General features: G+C 42.6%; 2 protein-coding genes across 24 annotated transcripts in view; one reads left to right on the top strand and one right to left on the bottom strand.

Moving 5' to 3' along the window:
• Positions 1-7444, top strand: part of TUB (TUB bipartite transcription factor) — a 163466-nt gene extending 156022 nt beyond the window's left edge. For all 7 annotated transcript variants that reach the window (XM_080404749.1, XM_080404751.1, XM_080404754.1 and 4 more), the window contains 3 exons: positions 3680-3778; positions 4168-4339; positions 5691-7444. In XM_080404749.1, the coding sequence (XP_080260875.1) occupies positions 3680-3778; positions 4168-4339; positions 5691-5824 (405 nt within the window). In that variant the 3' untranslated portion in view covers positions 5825-7444. The remainder of the gene's footprint in view (positions 1-3679; positions 3779-4167; positions 4340-5690) is intronic.
• Positions 1-24540, bottom strand: part of RIC3 (RIC3 acetylcholine receptor chaperone) — a 415628-nt gene that overhangs the window by 368989 nt on the left and 22099 nt on the right. For 2 of the 17 annotated variants that reach the window (XM_080404789.1, XM_080404797.1), the window contains exons 7-8: positions 18866-23051; positions 15494-18548 (exon numbers count right to left, since the gene is read on the bottom strand). The gene's annotated coding sequence lies outside the window, so the exon portion shown is untranslated. Of the gene's footprint in view, positions 1-6704; positions 11197-15493; positions 18549-18865; positions 23052-24540 lie in introns of those variants that run through there. The other 15 variants (XM_080404805.1, XM_080404791.1, XM_080404792.1 and 12 more) reach the window with 15 other exon arrangements.

Raw genomic sequence — 24540 nt, 5'->3', positions numbered from 1 at the left:
TCCCTGGAGCCAGGCAACTAATCTTCTGGTGCAAACTGGAAATACAAGGAGAAAACAAAAAACAGTTTAAACAGAAGTTACATATTGAAAAATGTAGGCATTGTTTGTTTAAGTCAGCAGCAACGACATTTGAACCATTAATGTTACCAAATAAAAGCCTCTGTTGCAGTCTGCAGAGGTAATTAGAAGTGTGAGTGCTGGAAAGAACAAAACAGTGGCCACTGTTTGGAGAATGTGGTTAAGATAAGCTGCTTTTGTATGTCTGTTTTGAGATCAGCAGTTTCAAACATGAACATTTGTGTAAGAAAATGTCTTCTTCCATTGATACTTTGATCCTCGTGGAGAAAGGCAGCAGGCTTGCAGGTGTGTTGCGGCCAGAGGACAAAAGGAAATCTGAGTGGTGTTTCATTACTAGCAAGGTTTGCGAAAGTGAGATTATTGTTCCTGGCTGCAGCAGAACCCCAGCGAATGCCAGAAAAAGCACTTCCAAAACACCCTTGTCCTAAGGTAGCCTTTTAATTCCTGGCTTGAGATTTTTCCTGCAGCAAAAACTGTAACAAACAATACTTTGAAAGCACCACTACGCCTCTCACTGTATCTCAGCTCATCCGATCAAGTGCCCATCAGGAGAGCAAGCTGTACCCGCTCCCACCAACTTACTGAGCCTGACCTGCTGAATCATCTCCACAGGTCTAGTGTATACAGGCAGGAGCTGGTGATGCTTCTATTGTTAACTATTTGTCTATTTATCTGTCCCCATCTATTGCGGGATAAATGTGTTGAGAACTCTTATTGTGGAGCTCACCTCAGGGCATGTTTCAAGCAACAGGAGTAAAGTTAGTGCAAGGACCGAGTTTTATCAGGTGCTGTTAACCATTTTTTACTTGCTCCGCTGATGGCAGGCTAGTATATTAATAAACCTGCAGCAGCACCTAATGGCTGATTTCAGAATCGCTTGGCAGAATTTATCAAGAAGCAGCAAGGTGTAACTGTACCGTTTGTACCCGGATTTTGCGTGCTGGATTCCTTTGTATCTGTAGTATCTCACAATTCAGTTTGTCTCCCAGTTGGCAGGCAGGGTGTGCGGCTGGTGTTCTGAGGTGTGACTCGGGTCTTGGCAAAGCAATAAACCCCCCTCTCTTTGGGCTTTCTCTGGAATGAGTTTCTACACAAAATGTTAAGGGCAAGGCATTGTTACGTGAATCAAGTCCGGAAAGGGAAGTGGCTGGAAGAAAATTGTGGTAGTTAAATTGTGAATCTCTGGTCAGCTGCAGGGGTATGCACCTTGCTGCTTTTATCGTGGCAGCTATTGCCACTGTAGTGAAATGCTTACATAATTTTATGGGAGTGTGTAAGATTTTAAAAGCAACCCTGGGAAGAGACGGTTTTCTTTCAGCCCAGTGTATTGTGACACATGCTCGCAGGACAGCTTACTGGTTGTGCTAAGGCAGAGAGTGCAGCTTCTGAGCAATACTGGGCCAGGCCCTTAGCTGATTTAAATCACTGGCATGCTGGTTGAGTCAGTAGGGCTCTGTCGGCTGACAACCCTTATTTTCTGTTCCTGTGTAAACCAAGCCTGTCAGTGACATTAAAAGGGTGTGAAATCAGAATTTGGCCTATGTTCCCCTAATAATGCCATTTGTAGTCTTGAATTTACACACACAAAATAGTGGAGGAGGGAAACAAAAGAGAAGCAGAGAATGAGACAGGAGATAAGGGGAATTAATTTTATTGGGATGCGTTGATTAGAAAGGTCTGCTCTTAATTAAAGCTCCTTGTTTGTATCTACTGTTTTCCTCATATACTCTGTGTTCGTAGAATTTCAGTTCTGTTCCTTGATTTCAGCAAAAGGATAGCATTTGCCAATAAAATGTTTAACAACATTGGTTATTAATGCGATGTGCAAGTGGAAACCTTTCCCTTATCATTTGGCAGAGGTACTGATTTTAGTGTTTCTGAATAAATCCAAAGAATATAGTCCTGTTCTTTTCAAAGTGATAATACTGCTTGTTGGGAGCGAAGCGATTCAGTGCTATTATTTAATTTTACCTTGAACAACGTCTTCAACCAGTCAGCATCTAAATTAATTGTATATAGCTTAACTGCAGCTTGACAAGAAGAAAAGCTTGTAAGACATTGCAGAGAAGACAAAATTGTCAGTAGTAAGTGGAAAATAAGCATAAACATGATTTTTTTTTCTTAGAAATTGTCCTTTGCTGTGGTGAGTCTCTCCTAAATATAAGGAGAGACTATAAGGAGAGGAATATAAGAATATTCAGCAAAGTAACTTGGTGGAATTTTTCTTGTATGCATGAAAATCTTTAATAGAGTTGTGTAAAATCTCCAGGTGCTTTGCTGAAACAAACAAAATTATTTCAAAGGTCTGATGGATGATAACACTTCTGCATGAGTAACTTTTAGGCAGGTATTTTCAGGTGTTTCCAGTGAATTGAGATACATGGATTTTTACTTGCAAAAGCACATGTTTGTAAAAGTTTGGTGTTTCTTAAAATCAGAACCCTTTAATTAAATAGATAAAAGCAGAGACATCTGAATATGTCACTTCTAAATGCCCCAGTGGTAGAGCCACACCAGTTGGAGCCTGGGGGTCTCCAGTTCTTGGCATTTTGTGGTACGATGCTGGGAACAGCACCAATGGGAATTTCCTTTCTGAGATTCCTTAGTGTGTGTCCAGAACCCTTTGCTTAGGAAAGGTAGAGGGGGAAAAAATGCATGACTGGGGGTGGGGGCGGGAGGAGGAAATAAAATCGCACAAAACATGAGGAGATGGACTTAGTCACTGCTTCATTTACCAGAGTTAATGTACTGCCCTTTACATTTTTCTTTCTCAAAAGTAGATGATGACTTACTGAAATAATTGGCCCTAGTTGCTTCTGTGGAAAAAAAAAATAAAAGAAAGCCTCAGATAAAAATAAGATTTTAGTCCTATTTAGATTTTAGTGGTTGTGTTTTGAGAGGATAGTGCATTACTGGAGCACTTCTGTGAAATGCTGGTCAGGAAGGCATCAAATCATGTTTAATGGAAGAACTTGTATTTTCCATGGATTTATTTTTGCTGCCCATGTTACTTCTTTACTTTCCCTGCTTTCATAGCTCAAAAATTTGTATTCATGCTAATGTGTGTGTGTTTTTACCATGCTCATCTCTAAGCATAACATATCTGAAGACTTTGAAAACCACAGCACTGCTAACAGATGCTCTTACTGGCAGCTTCTTCTTGTTTGCTTTTGTACTGGCTCTGGAATAAATGGAGTTGGACCCATATATTTAATTTTGTCTCTCATCAAAATGTGTGACTGCATTTTATGATTTTTAAATTACAGCTACTTTATTTTGGGATCTGGCAGTAGCCAAGAAATCTGGTTAGTTCATGTCCTTTTTTAACAAAGGGATTATTTATGGCTTTTTTAAATTGTATTAAGGTTGCTGGCAGCCCATGCTAGGAGTGTTTTTGGAAACCTCTATTTCCATTTTTCCTGTTGTTGGAGCTTCTAAGACAAAGCTAGAATGTTTGGCAGTGCCAGTGAAGGCACAAGTTTCAAGATGTTTTTTGAGTTGCCTAACAAATAAGGTCCCTGGGCTGCCACTGTGTCTCTCTGTTGAAGAAATTAACTTTAAAAATACAGAACATGATGAACTCTCCTCTAAATATTTTTAGGAAACAAATGTGTTGGGATTTAAAGGACCTCGTAAAATGAGTGTGATCATACCAGGAATGAATATGGACCACGAAAGAGTTTCCATCAGACCACGAAACGTAAGTCATACCATCTTGCAACGATAAAAATTACTTGAATTATTTTTCAGTTAGAGTTGTTTTTTTGCATTTCTGAACGTTTAGAGGTTAAACACAATTGCAGAACAATGGGTATGTGACTAGTTCTGGGACTCACAAAAGCACTACAAATACATTACGTATTTTGATAACAAAAGATACAACTAATGTTTTCCAGGTTGTGGAAAGGACTCAAATGCACATTGGCATTAAGACACTCAGAGTTCTCTGCTTCATTCAGTGATGCTGTTTTGAGGGTGGAGGGTGACAGTTTAGCCTTTGGGTCAGGATTTATGAGCTTTTTTTTTTCTGTGAACTTTTTTTGTCTTGTGAGAGTGTTAAACTGAAATGTATATCTGTGGTGTGTGCAGGAACATGAGACACTTCTTGCAGGATGGCAGAACAAAAATACAGAGAGTGTCATTGAGCTGCATAACAAAACGCCAGTCTGGAATGATGACACCCAGTCCTATGTTTTAAATTTCCATGGTCGAGTCACACAGGCCTCAGTGAAAAACTTCCAGATTATTCATGATAACGATCGTAAGTATCGCGCTTTGTCTGTAATGTGCAGAAACAGTCCTGCATGCACAGCCTGGCAGTGATTCCGCCCTTACTGTTGTTACCTAAGCGAGTTTAATGTAGTTATGTGGGTCCAACTTAACGCTGCTCTGCCTTGCGGCCATGACATTGATGCAGGTTGGGTTCAAATGCTCATGCTTAAGGTGGGTGATTCTGCTATGTGTGATCTTACTTTTCTCCCTTGGCTGCCTGGCTTGTAAACTGAGCAACCATTTGAATAATTTCTGCTCTCAGGGCTGTGGTACTTCCAGTCAGCAGCACTGTGGGGTAGTATCGCTCCAAGTTCTTGTACCACACAGTCCTTCCTTGGAGTTTTTGTTCATGCTGGTCCCCATACACTGCCCAGCAGGAGATGGCGACAGACTGGTCCCACTGCCCAGCCACTTTGCTGTTACTAGGCTTTGTGGCATTAGCTCTACAGAACTCCCTGAAAATGTCAGGACTGCCTTTCACATCTTCACTAGGACCTTACCAGTGTGCTGCTTTCTGCCAGAAATGTACAGCCCCCTTTTTTCTCAAGCTTAGTTTCTGGAGCAGGGATACAGGCAAGTGCCCACGTGGAATGACAGTGCCCCACTTTATGCTCCCTTCAGGCAGGCAGAATCACTCAGTGCTGAAGCACACTGGGCCAAACTAGTGCCGTGCTTGGACTGCTGGGGAACATTGGAAACTGGTGAAAGTGGCTCTGCCAGCCTTCGAGAGTACTGAATTGGAAACACTGGTGTATGTATTTGCTGCACTTTATAAGGTGAAACGATTACACCTGCATCTGCAATTAGGCATTTCAAACTCTTGAATGAGGCAGAGGTTTCCTTTTGCTGAAAAAGTGAAAAAAAGTCAAAGAATTTCTGAATATAAGGAGACATGATTAGGTCTAGATCGCAATCATGCCTTCTCTTCCTGTGCTGTCCTTGCTTGTCCACTTGCCTGAAGTTAAGTGGGAATAGAATTAATTGGTTCTCAGTACATAAGAAACTGGGCACTTGGTTTATATAAGAGGTTTGAGCGTTCTATACAGAAGCAATTTTCTCTCTGTGCTTGCAAAACCCACTTTATCTGTGTAATTTTTTTGACAGTAACAGGTCTTGCAATCCTTTATCACTCAGCTGTTCCTCACTCAAGCTATCCTTGCTTCTTCCTCTGGTATCAGCACACCCACTTGCATGAATAAGTGTTGCGAAGTTTGATGAGTGAGCATGTTTTGTTTGCATTTTGTTGAACTAGGCCAGAGGGTGATGTTGAATGCGTACTTATTTAGTAAGGGCTGCAAACAAAAATAATGCTTTGTCACTTTTTATGACCTTTCTTGCAGCTGACTATATAGTGATGCAGTTTGGCCGCGTGGCTGAGGATGTGTTCACCATGGACTACAACTACCCCATGTGCGCGCTACAAGCCTTTGCTATTGCCCTTTCAAGTTTTGACAGCAAGCTGGCTTGTGAGTAAAGGGCATGGGTGAGCATCCACTCATCTCGTGTCACTTACGGTCAGGGAAAATGCAGTTGTGAAGGACCAGTCTATTGTTGAAGAGAAAGTAAAAGGAATCTTCTAAAAATTCAGGAAATAAAGTTTTTCCTTTTTTTTTCTGTCATATTTTTCTGGAAGTGACATAAATTTTGTGTAAATAGAAGTTCTGTCTCATGTCCTTGATTATGGTATGGAGATGTGCCATGAGGTACTGTACCGTGGCTCTAGTAGCACCATTATAACGGTGTCTTTTTTAAATCCAGAAAGGGCGTGCACGCTCGAGAAGTTTCTTTTTACATTTAAGAATAATTCTGAGGCTGTAATCATACCTCAAGGTTGCACTCCCACATTGACTAATCAGAGCTTCACATCATCCAACATAAAAGAAAGATCACAAAAAAGATGCACTTTTTTGAACGTGCAAGGATCTCATGTAGTACAAAGCCAAGTCTGAAGGCTGAAAACCTATACTGGACTGAACTTGATGCATTGCTATTGTATATGTCGTAGGGCATGATGAATTTTAATTGCAGTAGGAGGAAACGGAGAAGTAGAAAGCACAAATCAATGTTGCACAAGTCACTTGAATTCTAAGATGTCATTATGTTTTAACATCTACCTGCTTTTTAATTTGTTTCAAATGACAATGTATCTGGAGTACAGAAAAGGAAAAGGAAAATGTCTCGATGCCAAGAAGTCATAACTTATGTTGAATTTGGCATGTCGCGTGTTGGGAATCTATATCCTTGTATTGCTGTGGTAATTCAAACACATATTTTGTATGAAGTGATATAAACAGTTGGATAAAGGCGCTCTGCAGAGAATCTTAACTATTTTGAACAGGCTGTGTAAAGCTGAGGAAGGTAAATGGAAATATTTTATTAAATTTGTCTGGCCTTTTGCGATTTTACAATTTGTTGATTGCATTTTTTGAACTTTGAGCAGCAACCACTTTTCATATTTATTTCCCATTGTAAGAACGCTTGAAATCAATTGAAACTGTGTATGTTGCTCTCTGATGTAAACGTGCCAGCTACTGAGCTAAATCCTTCTAGGCAAATCTAGAGTATGCTGCATACAAATGAGACACTGGCAGGACACAGAATAACTTAAAATAGTGCGGATTTTTTGTTTCTTTTTTTCCTGATTTATATGAAGTAGCATTTGTTTATATATTTCAAAACACAAGCAAAGAACAAGCCATTCTTTTTTCTGAACCTCTCAAAAGCCAAGAGCTGCAACTGAAAGCACACTGTAAAACACCTTTAGAAATAATGAGTCTTTCTGCCATTGTTCTGTAGACTGTTACCCTAAATGGCACACAAAGTGATAGAATTTGTAAGTAGTTCACCAGAAAGGGTATTGAAATGTGAGAGAAGCAGTTGCGTTTTATACTGTCTGTATTCAGATTCTCCTTTTTACTCTTTATAGACTCTTGCACTGCACAACCGAAGATTATATAATGAGAAAATGAGATCTAATCTGCTTGTCTCATAGCTGTCGGCCCCTTTTGGGCTATAGGGGACAGGCCATAAGGAGAGGTTGTGCCGTTTGAACTGTGTAATTTCAACTAATAAAAGAAATGTGCTCTCTTCCTCACATTTGCCTTCAGGTCTCCTTCCCAGTATACAGACAAGGAAGTTTCAGATAAGGGATGGAAATTAAGTAATTGCCAGCATTTTTTCTAATCTTTATAAAAATCTATGGAAAAAAGTCTGCTGGCTTTGGACAGCGTTCTGTTGATGGACTCAGCCTGTCAAATGTGATCTTTGAATAACAGGAGGCTCTGTCATTTGTTTCACATCTTTTTGCAAAAAGCCTTTCCACACAGTGGTATAAAATGGAAAGACACCTTTTGTTTGAGAGACTTGAGCAGTCAGTTCTGTCAGCAAATGATCAAAACGATGGGTCATGAGCTGCAGTGTGATACTTGGGCTTTGCACATGGATGCTTTGTTTTCCCCTGTAGCTGGTAGCTGCCCACCATTTCACATCCCCACCTGTGATCTCACTTCGGATTTTAACAGAGAAGGCCCTTAGGCCTTTGGTTACCTCAGTCTTTAAAAACTAGCTCCCATGATAACCAGAATTTTCTGGTTAGACTACTGCACAATTGGCCAGGAATTCCCACTGCTGGTATAGATGTATGATGTGGGTTTCAAGAACTCTCCAGCATGGGAACGGTGGAACCTGCACAGCGGTCATTCGGTGGCTCGCCACTCATATGTTTTCTTTAAAGCCTGTGAAAGCGGCAACTGACAGAGTTTTCTGCCTCTCTGTGCACAGCGCTGTGTCAAAGGAGCTAAGTGTCTCACGGTGCAGATACACAGTCTGCTGGCTGTAGTAGTGGAGGAGGTTTAGAAAGGGTTATTTTTAATGTGGATCATAACAATGGGCTGAAGGGAAGCTCATGTGCAGTGAACTCCTGCACAAGGGTCAGAATGAAGGGCTGGGGAAAGGCAGCGACTTCTTGGGACAGTTGTGCTGCCAGCACATTGTGTAACTTCAATCTCACTGCACGTTCTTCCCAGCCAGGTATTTTTTTAACCTGTAAGAATGCCAGGAGGAAAGTGGCAGCTCAGATTCCCATCCCCTTAACAGAGTCATGCAGGGACATCAGCCAAGGAGCTGCTGAGGAAAAAATTCCCCGCTGTAAGTCGAGGTCACTAGAGGGGGATGTTAACCTGGGACTACAAGGAATGAGGAGCTGGCATTAAATCTGGCTCAGTTACAGCAGGATTTGTGCCTGGGAGCCTTTGCCAAACCCTAATTCCTCGCTCTTGTTCAGCAAGGTACTGGGTTCTTTAGGTTCACTTGTCCATTGCCATCTGCTCCAGGAGCAGCTGCTTTTAATTTAGCATCTATATAATTTCTGATGGAAGTTTTCTGGTGACCGCCACTGCTGCATGTCAGTGCAAGAAGGTGTCGCAAGTTTTCCAGCACATCTCCAAATTTTGTTTTCCTAACTTGATAAAGTCACAGCAGGTTCTGTCCTAACATACAGTCATACCTGCGATTCCACCATCCTCGCGGTTAGATTTTCCTCCACACGAGCAATAAATCTTGGCACCAGTGTGTATTTTCAGAGATGTATGCATACTGAAGTAACCAAGGAGTAGTTAGTTGCACACTCCTATTGGTAGTAGCTACTGCAGGGCCTGCATGTCAGTCTGCAGTGTGGCATAACCTTGTTTATTTAGTGTGACGAAGAATATAATGGCATCGAGCTGTCTATTTCCCTCACATAGTCCTAGTGACTGTTTGGGTACAGTAGATTATATAGTATTTAAAATCCCAATATTGATGATTTTTTGCATCTGCTGTTGATTTTGGCAGAGAGAGGTAAACAAATTCCTTGCCTGAACTGCTTATAGGCAAATACTGCATGCTTTAATGAGAGTTCTTAATCTAACTTGTCACTCTGTTTACATCAAACAGTTTCTTCCTGGCCCTTTTATCTAATTTTCTTCATCTCTGATGTTCTGTTCCTTCTCATTCTTTCACAATCCCTTTATCTTTTCTTCAAGGATGTGTAACTGAGAAGTGTTTATTTTGACAATATTACTCAGTGATCCCTCCACAGCTGAGTAATGCCTTCGGTGCACATCCAGTGGTGCTCCTACAATAGAAACCTTATCAGAGGGATGAATTTGGCCCTTTGGCTTTTCAGTAGAGTAAATTAACACATTAAAAGGCAGCAGATAAAGAAGCTTGCCTAAAACATAATCGGAATTTTCTCAGTAAACATTCAGCAACTGGAGTTTCCAAACCACTGGTTGCAAATCAATGAGCAGAACTGCCCACAAGCCCTGAGGCAGACTGTGAAGATTCTCTTTGTAGTGTTGCCTTATTTTTCCTCTTTCAAAAGGTTGAAAGTGATTTTGTGAGCTGAAGGGTGTTGCTGCACTAAAATAGAGTTTATTTTTCAGAAGGCAGACATCACTCCACCACTCCTTTTGTAGGATAATATGTGGCACGTAAAATAGTGATGTTGTAGGCCATTGTTACAAATTCCGATGCTAAGAAGTCTGTGAGAATGGTTTTGTAATAATTCCTGGGCAAATCTCCCGCTATTCAAGTTGCCTTACAATAGTGCTGGAGCTCCCAGCTGGCTGTCCTCGTGAGGTGCTAGAACCAAAGGAGCTTTAGTGCAAAGGGCTCTCTAATAAAACTTGGTAGCTGTACAATCAAAAAAGATCGTGGAGTCGGACGGCACCACCGAGTTTTATTGGTCGTGGTGAACCGATGCCATCAATTCAAACTTTCTGGGTTTTGGCTCCCTTTTGATGAACAAAAGGAGGGACTTTGGACAAGCAGAGATATCAGTGAGGTCTCTAGAAGTATTGAGCATTAGACCTACTTTTCTACCTATAAAAATCTGAGGCCCACCTAGTGCTCCCCTTTAAAAAGGAAGAAATCAACCCAGTCCTTAGTATAAAAAATCACTCCCAGTTCTTGTGTCTGAGCTTTTTTCAAGTTATTAACTTACTAGTGATTTCACATAAGGATGCAACAAGGACTGGATGTCACAAGGCAAACCAGTTCTTGATGACTCTAGACCAGTACCAGAGTATTTTGTCTTTGAATATTTTAGGAGGCTAGGATGGGGGGGGGTTGCCTGGTGTTTTGGGCAGAAAGAGTTTCTCCTGATATGTGGCAGGTGTCAGAGGGAAGATTTTGGGTTTGATTCTGTGGCATTCTAACTAGTTCCCCCACTGCGCTCCTAAAACATCATTTGCAAGATTTTTCCTGGTTTTAGAGAATCATGTGTTCACCAGTAAAATTGCTTGGCAAATGAGGGCAGCACCTGTAATAAAGCAGCAGTCACCTTTATTAGAATTATGGGCTGATGACTCGGATTTCTCAAAAGCCCTCATTTTGATTACTAGAAAGTAGTTTTATACACAGAAATCTTGCACTAGAATTAATCAAGCTGTAGATGCAGGCTTCTCATGTACGTGCTACTTAATGAAAACGGGTTTCTGTTGTTCTTCATGTATGAAATGTACCTTCCAGGGTTCTGCTCCGTGTTTGTGGTTAATTGTGTAGGTATTTTTCAGTTCTTTCTGTTGCTCACCAAGGAACTAAGAGAAGACTTGCACAACTATCTCGATGTTTTGGTATTTTGCTGTGAACTATATAGCTCAGTAGCTGATACTCACAAATGCTGTATATTGGATGAAAATGCATTAAAACTTATTTTATATGTTGTATTTTATTTAACGGCCTAAAAAATTTAGATTCCTCTTTTTCAGTAAGAGTATGTTTATCCAGGTCTTCACTGAGAAGACTGGAATTAACCGGCTCTCTTGAAGCTGTTTAATGGAACCAGCGCACTGGTTTGCTGAATTGCTGTAGAAAGAGAACACAGTTCAGAAAAATTATGCTTACATTTTTGAGAGAAAAACCCTTCCTATATACTTTGTAATTGGATTGCTCATTAACACCGAAAGCTTATTATGGTTTTATTTAAGTCTACAATGGTAGCTTGAAAATTACTCTGACAAAAGCTTGCGAGCACGTGAACTGGGATGAAGTCCAGCTTAAGAGTCAGAACCTAGCAAGCACCCCTGAATCCTGAGGCATCTATTCTGTGCTTAGGTACTGCCTGCGTGCCAGAAATGTCCTGAAGAGTCACAGATCTCTGTTAAAACCAGCCTCGTCTTTAGGCTGCCCAACAGCTGTTAGAACACAGGCCTGGCGATCAGGTCACCTGGGTTTTAATCCCAACTGACCGTGTGACTTTGTGCGAGTCTTGTAACCTCTTTGCACCTCTGTTCCAATGAGTTGGATGCAAATAGGAAGGTTTTGGACCTGCCTACGTCCATCCCTGTTCTGCTGAGAGGCTTCTCAGGAGTGTATTAAGGCTGGTGGGTGACAGGTGGTGTGTTAAGTACCCTACTGAATTCTTACTGAAGGAACTGCAGTAAAATAGGAAGTTTTCTGCCACCTATGTACAAACTGAATAGCTAACTGATCTCTTAGGCTACAATCTTACCACTGATTTTGGTAAGGCTTGAATTTTTTACCTTGTCTCATTTTTGGTCACTGAATGTGCAGAAACAGCAGTAAGGACAAACCATCTGATACATTTTTTTCCTTCTCCCAGTGATGTGGTGTTGGTTGTGTTGTAGTGTGCATGGTCAGTTGTTTTAAAACTATTATTTCTGAGCACATTGCAGAAGTTCAGTTAATGCAACTGCCTATTTATGCTTTTATGTAGCAAATGGGAGACACTTGGCAGTTGTGCTGCAAATTGCCTTTTTGTACTTCTGGGGTTTTATTTTTTCTTGGATGTGACTCAGCTGTTCAAACCTGTTGTTACTGCAGACTTCGATTCTGTCACGCACATCTGACTTTAAAACAATGAGTCTCATGATTTGTGACTACCTTTATACTCACAGGGGATGTTTACAATGTTACAGTGCAATCTGTTTCTCACATTTGACCCTGTATCTGTGGCTTCTTACTGAGATTACCCCAGCTGGCACAATGCCCTTAGAACTATCAGTAATTTGTAACGTGAACTCTCTCAAAGTAACAGAATGGAATTTATAAACATTTTAATAGATTTTAACATTACAATCTCGCTGATTTTATTGCTTACAGATAGGGTGAAATTGCAAGGCAGTTATTCAACATATTCTTTCCTTAAGCTTGTTTGGAAGTTTGAGCTCTCATTTAAGCAGTAAGCTCCTGATGCTGCAGCTGCAGCCGTGCAAGCACAATACAGTTCGGCCTGTGCAGGCTGCCAGACTGGCTGCAGAAATCTCAGTGTGATCAGACGCAGTAAGTGATGGGAATTCCAAAGTCCTAGTAAGAGTACACTTCCCAGCTCTCTTAGGCAATCTTGAACATCACCTAAGGAATCATGTCCCTTTCCTATGTTGACTTGCCAAATAACAGCAGGAATATTTTCACTCCCTTTTGAAATTTTTTATTTTTTTTAAAGGCTATGCTTATTGTCTCAGCAGGTGTGATTTTAGAGGACATTTAGTCTTGATGTCTTGGGAAATTATGTCATGAGATTGCTCATTTTGCCAATCCAGAAAATCTTACAAGTAGACAAAACCTGAGTATGTTTTGTGAGTGGGCTCTGGGCACTGCTATGACATTCACTGTTCAAACACGTTTGTGAGCTCCGGCACCGTGCAACACGAGGTTTTCATTCCTGTCTGGGGACAGCAGAAGATAACCCAGTTACTGCCACCCTCTTCTTTTCCCTAGGGAGAATCTCCCATCCTCCCTGGCTAGATGGAGAACTATTGATCCTGATGTGTCTTTAACCATTACGGTATTTTTGAGCTATTTTAGAAAGGATTTCTAAAGACGTAGTTTCAGCTCAAAGAAAATAAGTCTTTGAAGGAGCTGTAGGTGTACCAAGTTGATTTGGTTGAGGGGCAGCTGCCTTTTCCAGCAATTTTCTTATTTGAAAGTTATTAAGCAGTGCTTAATAAACGTAACGTAGCTATTAAAATACACTTTCCTTGGGTTTTGCCTTATACTGGTTTGTTGTGCCCCACTACGTTTATTTCTGAAAGTCAGAAACTTCCAGTGCTAAACACAAACAGAGCAGTGTTTTCTACTGAAGTCTCTGCCTCCTTTTCTGCTGTCTTGTATGTGGAGATCTGGTATTTGAAACTAAAAATTGAAACTTCATCTAAGAAAAAAAACAGGATTTCAAGGCAGAATCATTATATTTTAGTGCTATGTACCTGGATTTACAGAGGGCTTTCTTCAGTTAGGACTCTTATTACTGGCAGAGTGTGTGCCGTGAAGCATCCTAAATACCCTGTTGCATACTACATCTGTGACATGGTGCGAGGACCTGGGCCAAAGGTCCAGCCCTCTCTCACCAAAAAGGCACCACTTCCCTTTGGGAGGTCTTCCCCTTGATACTTCTATGCTTACTGCAGTATCTCCCGGCTGGGGTTCAATCTGTGTTTGGGTTAGTCAATACTTTAGCAAACACTTCACAGACGCTACACATCAGCCAGTAAAGCCTTACGGCAGCCCGGGGGCAGCAGGTAAGTATTACTGGCCTTTTAAAGGCAGTGCAGGTGTGATTGGCAGCTTATAAAAGCAAACAGACAAACAAAAGAGTTATTTTTAGAGCTGGCACTAGAACTAAGTTCTTAGTCCCTAAACCTGTGCTGTAGCTATTGCTGTGGGTGACCAACTAGTAGACAGAGGGTCCCTCTTTGGAACTTCACTGTGAAGACTAAACTGTTTCACTTTATTTTGGAATACTGGAAAACCAAACCACATTACACAGAGTTCTCATCAGGCAATTGGAATTACGCTGAAATGTTTCAGGCATATTAATTTATGAGGATGGCCCAGAACAAACATGAGGCTGCTGTGCAAGTGTCAGGAACTGAAAAGCTGCATGGCAAGTAACTTAAATCAGGCCCACTGAGTTTCCCGAAGTTAAAAAAAAATAGCGGGGGGGGGGGGGGCTATATTTCATTCCTAACTGTATGTATTTGGAGATTCAGTGTTCTAGAATACCCTGAAGATACAGAAATGCTGTGTACTGTCAATTCTAACTTGTGATTTTATGTAGGGCTACAGCAGCGACGCTTACTCTTACAAGATTTGTAACAATGTCTTAAAAAGGTCTTAAAAACAATGTCTTAAAATATGGCTCTTTAACTAGGAAGGATTCCCAGGAGTTCCTGAATTCAGTGATGCTACGACAAGGTTTCTTGTTGTTTTTTTTAAACAACTGTTTTCAAAAGCACTGGTTATTCAGTCTTTTACATAGCACAAGTCCGTGAGGATGCACTCCTATTTGGTATCACTTCAAATACTTTCTTGCAGGTGATTGATAGATGCTTTTCGGCTTCTTAGTAACGTGTGTTACTATACTTCCCTTGTTCTAAGCCCTTTGATTTTTAATTTTTTTCCCCATCTACAACTCTCTTGTTTCAAACATGTACAGGTTTTTCCATATGGGGACACTCCAGAAAGCTAAGTCAGTGACACCTATAAAGTTAGCGTCTGTGAATTGGAGTGTGTTAAATCCCTGTGTATATGTTCTCATTTTGAAGTAGGGTGGCCTTTCAGTCCCAGTTGGGTAATCCTCACTGGGGTTATTTGTCACATTGCGCAGTTCAAGGTTATTGGTGAATTCTGAAGTGCTGAATAGGTTACAGACCAAAATACTGGAGAACATATGTAAAGGGCTTCATCCTTCCGCGTTCTCCAGCGTGGCAATTCTGGCTTACAGTACAGCACTTTGAACAGCTGGCTCCTTGAATGGTACTCGCACAGCTCAGCACCTACACGCTAAGGGCTGTGTTCCGAAGTCCTCTTTTTCTGCTGCAGGGGGTTTGCAGCACTCTCTGATTTACTGCCACCTGTATGAATTTAAGCTCTGTGACCACAGTGTGCTTCCTTCTTTGGATTTTGTGAATGCCAGGGATCTGGGGACTGTATGCTGAAAGCAGGTGCTTCACTAGTATAGCAGAGCTTGACACTTGGAGTGTGGTATAAATGCTGCCAGTATAACTAGGTTTATTTGCCCACCAGATATATGCTTGTTTCTCAGAAAATAATCGTCTTTTCTCTTTTTCTTCTTCATTTATATCTGCCTGGATCTGGAGGATGAGAGCCTCTTTTAGCATTCATGCAAGCAGCCACCATATAGAAAAACACACACAACAGGTTTATTACGGACGGGTTTATCACTAAGAATGCAACCATTTACGTGCTTACTGTCATCCTGCTGTGTACGGTGCGTGTTTTTCACCGTGTGCTGTTTCCCACCCTGTGTGCTTGTCACCAGTCACAGGACATGGCTGCAAAGGCGTGCATGGAAGCTTAGCAAAGAAACTGCACAACCAAAGCCATTAAGATACAGCTCTCCTAATACCGAAGAAAGAGCTCCTCCTGAAGGCAAAAACCAGGACCCGTGGCTCTTTTAAGTTATCTGACCTTTCCATGTGTTTGCATTGCATATAAGAAGATAACACTTTTAAAAATTGTACTTGCACTATATTGAGCCCTAAGCCCAGGAAAAGGAATACACAATCCAAGGAGTTCAGTTACAGAGAAGCAAACGAAAGTGCAACGACGCGGAGGAAGTCCAGCATGCAGGCAAGGCAGCAGTATGTGCTGGGGAACGACAGCAGGGTGATTTCTTGCCAGAGAATTGGCACGCTGCTTGGCATCGCTTAGAGTGAGTCATGGATTTCAGTGTTCATTGGCAGACTATGGTGGTCACTGCTTACGTTGCATTACATTGGTAAGAACTCTGCCCACACCGTTTGTTTCTCTACCAAACAGCTTGACTGACGTGCAGATCTCTTCATGATGACATTTTCACCCATTTATGTCTGTTTCAGGCCTAATCCAAAGCCTGCTGGTGTGACTGAACGTTTCTTTCTAACTTCTGTTTGTCTCCATGACACGCTTGTGCATCCCTACGAGAATCCTAATGCCATCTTGCCTGTCTTTGTTTAAATGTGGGCTTATCTGGATCTCAAAAATTGGGCATTACTGTCATGAATGCTTCAGAAAACTGGGTTTGGAAGGAAGGCCAAACTTTGTGCTTACGTACAACCCATGAAGCCGCCTCTTGAACCTTCAGATTCAAAGAGGAATCTAAAATGTCTATGTGTGAAGAAGCTGACCTTTTCTATTAAATGTGCCATCATGTTCTATGATGTCATTACTGTAACTAAACAGGGCATTTAGAAAAACAAAACACTGCTAATAGTTGCCCACATTTTAAGGGATAAACCTGGATAACTGGCCCTGCCCAAGATTAGCAAATCCCACAGGGTATTTCCCTAAGAGACAAACCTCTTACAGTGTTTGACTGTAAAACATGCAGGAAAGATGACAAATCTTGGAGCTTTGTTAATTTTGTTAGTATCTTAAAAATTCCTTTCTTGGGATTGAAACTAACAGTTCATTTCAAATAAAAAATCCTGCCCTTGGTGACATGAAAATAAGGTCAACTGGTAGTTATATCGAGCGGACATACACACCTGCCCAGTACGGCAGGATTCTCAGTATTAGGGGTGGGTTTAATTTACAACTTTCTCAACATTTTCCGATGTTAGATGTGCAAACATCTGTGCTGTGCATACACATATACATACATACATATATAGTCAAGAAATTTCCTTTGGTGGTATCGGAATTACTCAGTTGTCTTTCCTACTGTTCAAACTGACAGCATAAACCATGATACTGTCTTGGCATTCATTACTGCAAAATATTTCTAAAACTAGTCTTTTATTTGAAACTTCTTTTAAAGTACTTTTGAACAAGTAAAATCCTTCTGTGGAAAAGATTTTTTTTAAAAAAAATACCTCTCTAATGGTCTCTGTGTAAGTGTCTCTATCTATTACTGATAGCCCGACCGCTTTTCCTTTCTCTTTTGAGCTGACTTTCCAGTGGGATTGATCCATGCAGTGAGTCAGCCTGTACCCCATAGTTACAAGGCTTTTGGCTTTCCCTTTTTGAATAATTTCTTACACTCAGGAGTAGGGGAACACAGGAAAAATTACCTGTGGAGGATGTTTTGTAATTTGACACACCTTTAGAAGTATCTCAGAAAGGAAATAACGTTGAGGTGGTTTATTTCTGGGAGCTCCTTGTAGATGCTGAACTGTTTCTTATTTCCCAATGCTGTCTTCATCCAACTAATGAGAGTCTGAAAGATCCAGTGCTTGGAAACAGCTGCAGAAATGCCCATTTTGGAATGTGTTGGGACTATATCTGCCTGTAAAGAGAAATACACCTTTGTTTCTGACTTGTTTATTTAAACTTTGAGAAGTAGAGTATGTAAGTGCTACATGAATGTTTCTGTCCCCAGAAGTAATGGGCAGTTTTGTTAGGATTTATTTAATTTTTTTTATTCCCATAGTAAACATCATCTAATTCATCTTTTTACATTTCTTAAATAAACCAGTGATACACAGTAGAACTTGAGTATGTAACGGTATAGATTTCTTTACATTATATGGGGTTTAAAGAGTGGGAAATATCAAAACTGACAAAAAAAGAGTCTTAATTGTGAGAACCAATAATTTAACCAGTCTTTTTTGTTCAGACTTCTATAGATTTTTAGATAAACCTGCAAGAATGTGCTTTTTACAAAGTAAATTTTTTTAAGAAACTCTTTGGTATTCTGGAGTAAATGTGTTTGTTTACCATTATGTACGACGACTGACTTTTGTGTTTTCATGTAATTTACCTTGCCTATTTCATAGAGGTTCCAGTGTTTGTCAATACAGAACACTGAGCGGAAATATTAAACTTCATTTGTCTGAAACAACGCTGTCTTTCCCTAGCCAAGGTCAGAAACACCTTGATAAATTACCTACACAGAGTTATGGAGGTTATTTCCTGTTTAAACTGTATTTTTACCTTCAACACCAATATGAATTCAGAACAAAACACAGAACCGTATGCGCTATGCTATCAGTCCTGACTTTCCCAGGTGCATCATCCTTCTCAGCCTGTAAGTTTGCTCAAACTGTGAGCCCAGAGACTTGAAATTGGTACACACTGTAGAAATACTCCTCTTACCCATCTTCATGAAGAGGACAGTGAGAATCCAAATGGATGCGGCCGCGCAGAGGCCCACTTGTGTGCTGCCTTAGGTCCCCCCCGCCCGACGATCGCATCCTGTTCCTGCTACCTCAGTGCTGTTTGCTGTGGGGTAAGCCGACTCCTTCCAGGTGTAGCTGGTTTTAAGGACAGACAACTAATTAAGGACTGAATTTTTGGCCCGCTCATTTCTACCAAAATTAGTCTGGAAAATGGTCAGAAAAACCCGGGATGCAGTTCAGTAAGGACAAGAGCAAAAAACTATGCTTAGGCAGGAATGATCAACTGCACAATTACTAAAACGCCCAAGCTTCAAACATGTAAAAAGCTACTGGAAAGCAGAAGAGAAGCATCTGTCCTCCATAGCGCCGACTGACAGAACTAATTCAAAGCACGGTCAGATTGAACATCAGAAAAATTTCTGATTACAAGCTTAGTGAACCTTGGCACAAACCTTTTTATCTGTGGAACTGTCAGTATCGGGAGGCTCACAGTTTCCTCTGTCAGGAGCGACACAGGTTTGGGTAATCTTGCATTTTGACAGGTGATGGATCACAGCAGTAGTTACAGCAGAGTAGAAGCTGTCTCTGGGCACTGCTTAAGCTGTCCTGGGAAGTTAACTGAGAAAAATGAACATAGTGTCAGGTGTCTATTTGCTCTCCAGGAATCTGTGTCCCCCCTGAAAAATGGTGAAGCTCCAAAGATGAGAAAAATCACTTGACTAGACCAGCCTTTCCAGCTGCATTTGTACACAGGAGCTCAGTCTGTCTGAGCTGATGTTGCATTCATTTGCTTTGAAATACGTGGTAGGTATATAACCACTGAAAAACAGGGAATTTTGTAACCCTTAACCAGGGCTCTCGTCCAGTATTCATGATACATGAGGTTGGAAACAGCATTTTTACTGGGATGTGCAAGTAAAAATAATTTAAATAGAGGACCAGTGCACTAGATTGTTCTGTGACCTCAAAGTTAATTGTAATTTTCTTAGCTGGAAAAGGAAAGAATCCAACATATGAACATAAATCACTAATGCAGTGAGTTAGGTCATAAACATCATACAGGTTTATGTTTTCCAAATACTGTTTGGTAACTAGTCATCTTTACAGTATTTTTGGGACCAGCACTGATCTTATATTTGTACTTTTTTTCTGATCCCATGGAATACCTGAAATGATCTGTAACTATTAACAAATAGCCAGGAAGAATTACGCACTTTTAAAAAAAATCTAGTTTTATCAAAATATTTAGTTTAAACAACACATGTGCTGTTTTCTTTTAGCTTTAATAAAAAGTATAGCCATTTAATCTGCTAGGTGGGGAACACTGTAAGTAAAAGGGCGTGTGCTTTTAATAAGCCTGACTGCTTCCACTGGGTGTCCAGCTGAACTTTTACAATTTTTTTCCGAAGTCCTGGGTTTGCTGATGTTCTGACCTGTGATTTTGATTTAGTTATTTAACAGTTTGAGAATCCTGATTTTTTGTCACGTAAGTTCTTCTTCAAATTATGAATGCTTTCTGCTGAAAGCAAACAATGAATAGTTAAGAATGCTGGCCGCACCTATGAGATGATCCTTTTCTAAAATGCTTACCTAAATAGACATCTCTGTTTTGGAGGGGAGAAAGCTGAAGCAAAGAGAGAAGCAGCAGTGCCATATGAACAGGAGGAACATAGTTCGAGAGCTGCTGGTAAGCTGCTGTAGGAGGTGCGGCTGGCTCCGTTTAGAGCGCAGTTACTGGTACCTGGGGTGGGGCTGCCAGGGCAATGGAGACTTCAGGGCTGAGCTGTCGAGCCTCTGACGCTGCACAGCCAGCCTGCATGAGCATCGTTCCTCCTGCTGGTGCTGCAAAGACATACAAAGCACGTTGTGCCACACGTATTAAAAGCAGCCCTAACAACTGGTCTCTGTGTTAGTAAAGGAAAACTTACTGGTTCTTAATTTTGGGTTGGGTTGGGGTTTTTTTCACTAGTGCTGCGATAGGGTGTTTCTTGACTCACGTGCTTGGTGCGCCTGTGGGGACTGTGTTGGCTCACCAGACTAACTCACAGGACACAGGGGCTTGGAAAGAAATTCTAGACTCGACTGTCTGCCAAAAATGACCTTTCAGTAAGGTGGAAGACAGCAAGGTCAAAAACCAGACTGTACTATAGGAATTAAACTTTGTTATTGGGAAGCTTAGTATGTTACACACAAACAGATTGCTTTATGTTTCTCTCACCGATACAAGGAGAATATAACTCGCTGTGCCCAGTGGAAGAGCTCCGAAGGACATACTGATGGACACCAGCGGACAGCCTGCTGGTTAGGCCACCCTCGGGATAACTGGGTTGGCGGTCCTTGCTCCACACCACAGTGCGAGGATTCAGACGCCTCCCACTACTGCAGCGAGGGTCCCGCTAGTACAGCAGGCTGCCTTTAGCGAACCATGACATCCACGTGTGGCTCCATTTTCAGTCCTGTATCAAGGCCTGTACTCACTCAGTACAGGAACACCGACCACCAAAATGCCTACAGAAATGTTCACCTGCACCCCGTGTTTGCGAGTGTAAGAGTACAACGTGTGCACACAGTGACTCGCTGGGTGTGCTCCTGAGCTGAGCTGGCCTCAGCAGCACGATTATTCGGGTGCTGTCTGTAGCAGTCAACATCACATCTTGGAGTGTGGACTTCGTTATTCACTACATTTCAGATTCTTAATGTACAAAAACAGCTGTTAAAAAATGCTACCTTGTACTTCACAAATAAAACCACTTTGTCATGCTTTTACAATGTCTTGCACAAAATTAAATGCACAAATTTGCCCTTGCCCAAATGCAGATGAAAACAGTGAACCTTTTAAATTTCACGTACCTTTACAGGCAGCAGGAATTTGAAGTACACCATAAGCATGTACTTGTATAGACAGGTAAAATTACGTGAGTTCCACATTTGTCAGCTGCAGCAGACCTGAGGTGGCACCCTTGTTTCTCATGGCAGTGGGCTGGACTACTGCTGTGTCTGCAGCAGCCGTGCGGTGCAGGCAGCACAGGCTGCTGGCAAGTTACCAGGTAAAGGCTGTGCGCCTGGCAAGTCACGCAGCCGGATCAATCCAGCCAGCCGGCCTGTTTCTACAGAAGAACCAAAACTGTCCATTGTCCCATCCTTTGACTCGCTCGTCTCTCCACTCGTGTGGCTTCGAGGAGTGTTTCAACAGTGAGAGCATTGTTACAGGCACCGAGGGATGGACAGAAGATGGTACCTGCAGCAGAATGAATGCTGCTCTAAGGGCTGTCTTTGGTGTTAACACATTCCTCTCAATACAACGCGGTACTCAGAAATGCTGTGTATCAGCTCCCAGGTGTGACAAAGGTGCAGTGGGGATTCCCAGTGAAGCAAACACTGGCCCTGCTCATAGCGAGGGGTCAAACTACTGACGTGGTTAAAAGAGACAGACTGTTGAAACAGTCCAGAATGTGCTGAAGCAAAACCAAAACAAATGCTGGCTTACAAAAGGACGCAAAAATAAACAAACTCCTAATAAAACAAAGTATTCAATATGTTTCCTCTTATTTTCTCTCTTCCTGTACTATGAATTAATTTTGGCATTATTTGTAACTAGCATAAGCAAGTTACAATAAGGCTACAGTTATGACCTGAAAAAACAACCAGGCAAAACAAAATACGAGATCGTTCCAAGGCAGACACCCACTGAGCAACAATCCCAACTGGTGTATCTAGGGCAAGATGCTCTTTTTTTCCCCCAAATACACTCGGGATACACCCTGATGATCTAGGAATACAGCCGGCCCGTGGTGGTTACACATACATGTTGTTAAACAGAAGATACGTAATCAAACGAGCTGTTCAAAACAGTTCTAGTACTTCTCAAGTTCCAGGACTAATGAATTGTTCAGGTGAGAAGGGGCATTTAAAGGTCACCTAGTCCAACCCCCCTGCCGGGAGTAGGGACATCCTCACCACAGTGGAGCAGAGGGGCAGATGCCCCTCTCCTGACCTGCTGGCCACGCTTCTTTGGATGCAGCCCAGGATACAGTTGGCTTTCTGTGCTGTGAGGGCACGCTGCCAGCTCACGTCCAGCTTTTCTCAACCCCTTCACCCCCCAGCCTGTCTCGATACACCTGACCCAGCTGCGGGATCTTGCACTTGGCCCTGTTAAACCTCATGAGGTTCCCATGGGCCCACTTCTCCAGCTTGTCCAGGTCCCTCTGAATGGTGTCCCATCCCTCAGGTGTGCCAGCCGCACCACTCAGCTTGGCGTCATCTGCAAATCCGCTGAGGGTGCATTCGATCCCACTGTCTACACAGTAGTGGTCCCAGTATGGACCCCTGAGGGACACCACTCGTCACTGATCTCCAGCCAGATATTGAGCCATTAACAAGTGCACTCTGGACGTGACCATCCAGGCACTGCCTCATCCACCCAGCAGTCCGTCCATCAAATCCCTATCTGTCTGATTTGGAGAGAAGGATGTTGTGGGGGACTGTGCCAAAGGCCTTACCGAAATCCAGACAGACCCCACCTGTAGCTCCTCCCTTGTGCAGAGATGTAGTCACCCCCCTGTAGAAGGCCCCTGGGTTGGTCAGGCAACACTTGCCCTCGGTGAAGCTGTGCTGGCTGTCTTGAATCACCTCCCTGTCCTCCGTGGCCCATAGAACAGAACAGAACAGATTTCAGTTGGAAAGGACCACTACGATCATTTAGTCCAACTGCCTGCTGAATTCAGAGCTGACCAAGTTAAGCATGGTATTAAGGGCATTGCCCAAATTCCTCTTAAACACTGACAGGCTTGGCGCATCGACCACCTCTCCAGGAAGCCTGTTCCGGTGTTCAACTACCCTCTCCACAGAGAAATGCTTCCTCGTATCCAGTCTAAACCTCCCCTGGAGCAGCTTTGAGCGATTCACACACATCCTGCCACTGGACACCAGCGAGAAGAGCTCAGCATGCCCATTTCCACCTCCCCTCCTCAGGAAGCTGTAGCGAGCAGTCAGGTCACCCCTCAGCCCCCTTTTCTCCAAACTAGACAAACCCAAAGTCCTTAGCTGCTCCTCACAGGACATGCTTTCCAGCCCCTTCACCAGCTGTGTTCCCCCCTCTGGGCACATTCAAGGACCTTCACATCCTTCTTAAACTGTGGGGCCCAGAACCGCACAGCGCTCCAGGTGAGGCCGCCCCAGTGCCGAATACAGCAGGACAGTCACTGCTCTTGATGCGATGCTGTGTTCGATGCCCCCCAGCGTGGGGTTTGCCCTCCCGGCTGCCAGGGCACGCTGCTGACTGGTACTGAGCTGCTGCTGACCAGCACCCCGGGTCCCTTCCTGCAGGGCTGCTCCCCAGCGCTCCTCTCCCAGTTCGTACTTGTGCCCGGCGTCACTCTGTGCTAGGCGCAGAGTCTGCCATTTGGACTTGTTACATTTCATCCCATTAATCACTGCCCAATGCCCCCAGCTATCCAGCTCCCTCTGCAAGGCATCTTGTCCTCAGAAGACAACAGCACCTCCCAGTTTGGCATTACCAGCAATTTTGCTCACGGTGCACTCAACTCCTGCACTCAGAGCACCGATAAATCTATTGAACAGGGCTGGGCACAGAACTGAACCCTGAGGAACACCGCCAGTGACTGGCTGCCACCCAGACGTAGCCCCATTCACTACAACCCCTGGCGCCCTGCCCCTCAGCCAGTTCCTCACCCAGCACAACGTGAACTCACTCAACAGCCGGACAACTTGTCCAGAAGGATGCTGTGATGGACAGTATAAAAAAAAAATATTACTAAAATCCAGAAAAACTACACCCACTGCCTTCCCTTCATCCACTGGGTGGGTGACCTTATCACAGAAGGATATAAAACTCAACAGGACCTTCCCTTTGTGAACCCATGTTCACCGTGCCTGATGATCGCATTATTCTTTAAATACCTTTCAACAGCACTCAGTATAATCTTCTCCACGATTTTTCATTTTTCCAGGAACTAAGGTTAGACTAACAGGTCTGTAGCTCCCTGGGTCTTCCCTCATGCGCTTTTTGTAGACTGGAATAACACTGGCTAGCTTCCAGCCAGCCAGGACCTCCCCAGCCTCCCAAGACCTTTGGCAGAAGACCGAAAGGGATCCTGCCGTAATATCC

The sequence above is a fragment of the Falco punctatus genome, assembly GCF_963210335.1.
Source record: "Falco punctatus genome assembly, chromosome: 10".
Taxonomy (NCBI): Eukaryota; Metazoa; Chordata; class Aves; order Falconiformes; family Falconidae; genus Falco; species Falco punctatus.
Note: the sequence above shows the minus strand (reverse complement) of the source record. Positions and strands in the feature narration are given on the sequence as shown.